This window comes from Zonotrichia leucophrys, chromosome 4 (assembly GCF_028769735.1).
Source record: "Zonotrichia leucophrys gambelii isolate GWCS_2022_RI chromosome 4, RI_Zleu_2.0, whole genome shotgun sequence".
Taxonomy (NCBI): Eukaryota; Metazoa; Chordata; class Aves; order Passeriformes; family Passerellidae; genus Zonotrichia; species Zonotrichia leucophrys.
This window is the reverse complement of record NC_088173.1, coordinates 54,600,126-54,606,628: the sequence shown is the minus strand read 5'-3', so window position 1 is coordinate 54,606,628 and position 6,503 is coordinate 54,600,126. Positions and strand designations below refer to the sequence as shown.

The following is a 6,503-nucleotide window of genomic DNA, read 5'->3' as shown; positions in this document are numbered from 1 at the left end:
CTATTACTTCTTGTATTGATGACTGTGAAACCAATGGGATGAATTTGAATGGCTTGTCCAGCACACACATTCTTTGGGAGACTTCAGCTGTGAAATAAGGATGGCAATACCTATGGCACACACACAAAGCTGCACAATCAACAGCTGGCCCTCTGTCTTCTGGTGTGACTCAAAGCTCAATGCAAGCCAACTCTTCACTGAAGTGGGCTACTTCTTTCACAAGGCACAAGAGATGTCAAGATCTGGATGTTTCTTTGAATATGTACTGCATGATACGAGAGTGACTCATAGCAGGGAGTGACTTTCCCTACTACAAAGTTACGGTCACTGAACTGCTTCAAATTTGTAATGAGGTGTGAGAGAGTTACAAATCAGTTTTCTATTGCTACAGAGAGATTATTTATTAAGGATAATAAATTGATATCACAATCAATATTCAGATGTTGCATTTTATTATTGTAACCTAGTACAGCTATTGGGCTCCATGTCATATCTGTCATGAGTTAATGTCATTTCCTTCTCATATTGTAACAGTGAGGAGCCTGGGCTTGCAAAGACATCCTGAAGGGACTGACATTCAAGAAGGTACTTCAGCTTTCAAGTGCTCCTTGCAGCCATGAGCTGTCCAAGTTTTCCAATTGCTTTCTTGCCTCTTCTGAAACACCTGAGGCTCCTCCTGTACAGCTCTGGCCCACTTCCAAGGCAGGACAGACCCTTCTCTTTACCCACTCATGCCTTGGGGATGAAATACCAGACCCAGTTAAAACCGCAGCTCTGAACTCCCACAACCCTGACAGACTCCTCTTCCTGTGACAGCAAGTACTTCCATGAAAAGACTGAAGAATGCAATCAAATAATAATTAGGACTGTCATTCTAATTACTGCATACGATTTCTAATGCTAGTAGTGATAGGAAACACTAATTGTCTTCTGTGGAATGAATATTCAAACTTGTCAGAGAAGTGGGGAAAAAAAAATGCCAACTGTAGATACATGTATAACATTTTAATTTTCAAATAATATGGCACCCTATTAATAAAAAGGCACTGAAGATCTGTACAAGAAAAAATAGAAAAGATGTGATCACAGTGGTGTCAGAGCACAGCATTCAAATACAGTTACAACACCTTCAAAACAGGCTTGAATAATACAAGATATTAATAATTACATGTGGTTATTTTAATTAGCTTTTCCTGTTCCTCTTTTTGGGATTCATGTTTATTGGACTCTTCAAGTCAACCAGACAGGTTTAAAAATTAACTCTTTCTGAAGTATAAAATTATATTCTTATCAACTTAGAGAAATTCAGGAATAAGAACTTTAAAAATACCTAAAACTGCAAAAATTGGCAGCACTGCAATCAAAAGAGCTCGTGAAGGCATTACACGCCCATTTACATTTTTCACTTTTCTACTGAGCAAATGTGATGACATTGCTTCACCAAGGAAAAGACTGCAACAGGTTGTAAATATGTAACAGTTTGGAAATGTAGCCACAGCCACAGTTCAACAGAAGCAAGTTTAGAAACAGAGAAATGCTGAAGTTACTCCAGGATGAAAGGCTCAGTACACAGTATATGCTAAAGATCTGGACTACCAGCTGTCATTGCAGAACACAGACTGCAGAAGTAACATGCAAAGCCTATTAGGAACACAGTGTTAAACAGTGAATTAACTAGAATAATATAAAATCAGAGAACAGAGGACATGTGGTTCTTCTACCACATCTCTTCTTGTCATCTGCTATACTGCAGCTTACCACAAAAATATAAATAAAAAAAGAGTGAATCAGTACCTACTATATACAATAAATAACCTTCCTGTATAAATTATGAAAATACAACTATGGTAAAATCAGTGCAAAAATGACCAAAATGTAGTGAAGGAACACAGAGTCCTGCCTGCCATAATGTGCATCATGGAAAACCCATATTTACCTAGTACAACAAAGCACTGACAGGAATTAAAAAATGCAAGATGCACATCACCAACTGTGCCATTCTAAAATTACATCTATTTCCAATATCAGACAAATCAGATTAAAACAACACATATGTTATTTGAACTGTACACTTCATTCTTCTTCATAATTTTACTGAATTTGAAATAACTTCCTCTTCCCTAAGTGATACTCTAAATGGAAGTTGCTCTTGTGAGTCCACGTTTGCACGAGCAGCCTTTTTAGAATTAAGAAAGTTCTTCTTCTTTTTCCTTGGAAAACTATGCAAAGCAAGTTTTGGATCACTTGGTTCACGGAACAGAAGTATCTTCTCCCCTGTGTCCAAGAGCTCTATGGCTTCAGCAGCTGCAGAGCTCAGAGAAACTGGTGGATCATTTGGATCAGGTTGTTCCACAGGAGGGTGTGCAGGTGAACATCCCAGATGAATGAAAACTGCTTTTTCCAAGACAGCAAGTTGCTTCTTCTTTATCAAACTACATTAATGAGAAAAATTGAGGTGAAAAGTGAAAACTGAGGCAAAAAATTCATAACGTCCTATACCACACCTAGCCACAGAAGTGGTGAAGCTACTTGGAAGCTAAAGAAAATCATATTTCAACAGAGAGAATTGTAGTTTTCATTCTAATTCCCAATAATTCACGTATCATTTTCTGAGATACAAAATTGCAAAAGGAAAGGCAACCTCATAATAAATAAACATAGGGGAGATGAGCAATGTATGTGAAAAATGTGAGAATTTTGTGTATAGGTACAGAAAAATCTTTTTAGGTATTTACTATATTGCTTATTATGTGTAAATATGTTGTAGGAACCATAAGCACTAGATAGAGAAGTGCCAGAAAATGCATATTATGAACTAATTCTAAAAGCTGTAAGAAGAATCTTGGCCCATTAAATAAACTATAAAGAAAAAAAAAACCCACCCAGTATGTTTGTTCTGGTTTTCTCCTTACCTGTCTTTTCTCTTGTTTAGAGAAGGGATCTTTTCTAAACTTCTGTTTATCAGATCTTGCCTTATTTTGTTCTCCAGTGCTTGCCACAACTCTTGGCTCTTCCTGAAGGAGAAGGAAAAAAAATCCCCAAATATACACATTTTTCTTCCCTCTCTGACTTTAGCTACCAAACCCATGACAGCAACAGCACAAATGTAGTCAGAGATTTCAAGAACTCTTGCTGCCCTGCCAAAAATCATTTAAATCAGTTAAGATCACACCTCAGGGCATGGTACCAAGGACTCTTATCTGCTCCTTGAGAACGCACAGCTGCCAAGGACTGGGCTCAGTGCCCCAACATCTGCTTTTGTCTCCTGCCCAGGTCATGGCAGGGAGTTGGGAGAGCAGATCCTGAGCATCCCTTGGTGTTACTGCACAGATTTTAGCTCATGTTAATGGGGCTAAAGGGAGTGACAAAGGCCCTGAGATTCTACCTGTGTCTGTGAGAAAAGGGAAACTCAGTGCCCACCTCGAACTTCAGTAATTAACTACAAAGGAACAGACATCTGCAAGGTTGCAACTTTCACTATTGGGAAGGAGGATCTCCTTTACATCTTTAAAACATCTATAACCTGGTGTGTCATGAACATTATTAAAAAAAAAGTGGAAGGAAAATATTTTAACAAACTCCAATTCAGGCAACAGAAAGAAAATGATCAGAACAGGATTTATAAATCTATGAAATAACTGTTTAATTAATGAACTTATAAAATTACTTTAAGTTTTTATCCATAAATTTATTATAGTTAAAACATTTCACAAAATAAGGTAGTAGTTTTGAAGTATTTTTACCCCAGAAAAATAGTTCAAAAGGAAATTTATGCACCTGTGATTTTTTTCTATAGCTGTCCATCTCATTGTCCAGCAAACAGACATACACATAAAACAACAATCTTGTCTTGCAGTGGTCTACCAGAAAACACCACACCTACCTTTTCTTACAGCTGCCAGACTCATTTGCATTACTTTCACTTTCAACAGCACCATCTGAATATTTACTGATGGAATCAAGGACAGAAAGAACCTCACTTTGTGGGCTGGAGGGCAGCAGCAAGTTCAGGACCCTGTGCAACACCCCCACTGGCACTCTCGTCAGTTTAGCTAAATAACCTGCCAGACGGAGCTCCTAGAGAATAAATGAGTAAAAGACAGATAAATTCAGCATTGAAAATAAATGTTAGCCAATCTTAGTTACTGTTATTAAATAAATAGTCATTATGGAAGCAAAAAATATTACTGAAGATTATTTTAGTAGTGACAATTTTGGCATCAAGTGCTCACACTTCCATGTCTGCTATTTCTACCCACAGTGGCCCATGTATATTATGGCTGTCCATTTCATTTGGGATTTTGGCAATGTAAATGCTAAATAATCAGTTGATCTTGGCATATCTGCTCAGGGCATGTACTTGATGCCCTTTGATTTGAAAAATCACAAGACAATTACATTCTAACATGTAAGGCTTAACTAATTTATGGATTCTTCTACTATAAGGAAATAATTTCAAGATAGCAAGGAAGCAATGTGGCATTCCTTGGTCTGTAAAATTATGGAGGGAAAAACAGCCTTGAAAAACTTTACAAGTTGTCATGATTGATCACATCATTGTTCAGCTTCTCTTAACACAAGTTTCTGTGATAATCTCAGAGAACAGCTTGTAACACTTGTTAAGGGGTGAAGTGAAGAACTGCTTTTCTTTTGGTAGTATTTTTTTATTTCCAAACATCCTGCCTATTTTTGCCCAAAGGTCAATGGTAAAGCATGTTCATATAATGTTCAAGTAGATTGAATTCAAATTTAGTTGTTGCATAGACACTCAGCCAGCCTCATCTCCTGCCCCACTCCAAACACCAAATTTCCATTGCTATTTTCTGCTCTGTTGTCATAAATACACTGTCCCTAGGGTATTTCTGCAGATCTCTTGTGTGTATCAAATATAAAAAGTCTACAAAATATTGAGGACTATGTGGAAAGGAAAGAGTAAGGCAAATGAAAACAAGTTAAATGTCTCAAAGAGTGCCAGAAAAAAGCTGCTGTTGTCTATTCAAGCCATACATGTAACTCAGGTAGCTGAAGTTAGGTAAGACATGCCAAATGCAATGCCTCATGACAGCTGAGTTATCAGCACTCTGCAGACCCTCCTGTAAGTGCTGATGGAGGAGATGACTACAAAGCCCATGTCACATAAAACCCCACAAGATCCCAGGAAGACAGCCAGGTTCTTTGTCCACAGTAGTTTCAAAAAGTCACAGCAAATGTTTGCCTTCTTTTCTGTATGACAACTTTTCAGAGGAGTAAATTCGCCTAGAAGATTCCTGGATTACCTGAATCCTCTTTGAAAGAAACAAAACATCACCAGCAAAGCAGTCTTAAGCCAAATTTAGACAGCCACACAAAATAAAGAAATCAATCAACCTCCTTTCCCCTTAATTGTCCTTCAAGCAAAGAATTCTCTCTGAAAGGTAAGAAAGTTTTCTGGCCTCTTCAGTGTTGTTACCGATTTTACATGGAAACCACTGAGATCACACAGAATTAACAAGACAAAATCCTAAAACTGATGAGAAATAAGTAAATTCGTACAGTTCTTAAAATATTTTCATAATGACTGGGCACCAAAGTTGAACACCAAAGAGATGTTTGCTAAGGCTACTTAGTGAAAGAAATTATTTGATTCTTCTTTGCAGAGGAATGGAAATAAGAGCATAAGTCTTAATACAGACACCTAAGTCTAATTTCTATAGTACTGTCTTGTACTTCTGGTCTTTAAACACTGCTCTTCTCTAAACTTACAAAATGCAACATTAAGTGAGAATAAACATGACAGATCTCTGAGACCTATTCTGCTCTCTTTGGCTAAATGTTCTTAGGATCTTTAAACCAGTTTTGAAAACAAGTAGGAGTAATGATACTAGAAAATTTAACTAGCAGTCCTGCTATCATTTAATTTTGAAACATATTAAATGCAAATCATTCTTAACACTCATCAAAATCTAAACAAGACCCTTTTTTCATTACATGAAGATTCAACTGTAAATCTGTCTGTTAACCAGTAAAACAGGCACTTCAGCTCTCTATAGAATGAAATGCAACAGGACGAATCCTGAAAGGATTTGTAAATGAATAAACAGAAGTATAACCCAGTAAAATTCAAAAGGCTAAATGTAGCCCAGAATTAACTGAAGTGACTGATAGTATAGGCTGCAAACTGATAGCAACTACTAACAGAGAGTAACTCTAAATACATCTAATGGTTCCCAAAAAAGAAGAAAAGCTGATATCCAGATACAGCTGTAATTTAAACTTGGAACTTTGTTCAATTTCATGCTTACCTGACTATAAATTGCCAAAAACGCATTCGTTTCTATATTTTCCAGGAGATCTTCGAGCACCATGCAATTCCATTGCTCATCTCTCAAGCTGAAGTGAAAGACAGAATTAACATTGAAATCTGCCCAGGTGCAATGACTGCATTATAGGAAACAAAACTGGAAGGTCGCCCATTCAGGAAGCATATCTGTCTGTCAGCAAATCTGCTGTGAGCAGCCAAACTT

At 37.2% G+C, this 6,503-nt stretch overlaps 1 protein-coding gene across 7 annotated transcripts in view; it reads right to left on the bottom strand.

The window, feature by feature from the left end:
* Window positions 1-990: 990 nt before the first annotated feature.
* Window positions 991-6,503, bottom strand: part of EVC2 (EvC ciliary complex subunit 2) — a 60,528-nt gene continuing 55,015 nt past the window's right edge. For all 7 annotated transcript variants that reach the window (XM_064711770.1, XM_064711773.1, XM_064711771.1 and 4 more), the window contains 4 exons: window positions 6,282-6,369; window positions 3,884-4,077; window positions 2,913-3,014; window positions 991-2,432 (listed from right to left, as the gene is read on the bottom strand). In XM_064711770.1, the coding sequence (XP_064567840.1) occupies window positions 2,084-2,432; window positions 2,913-3,014; window positions 3,884-4,077; window positions 6,282-6,369 (733 nt within the window). In that variant the 3' untranslated portion in view covers window positions 991-2,083. The remainder of the gene's footprint in view (window positions 2,433-2,912; window positions 3,015-3,883; window positions 4,078-6,281; window positions 6,370-6,503) is intronic.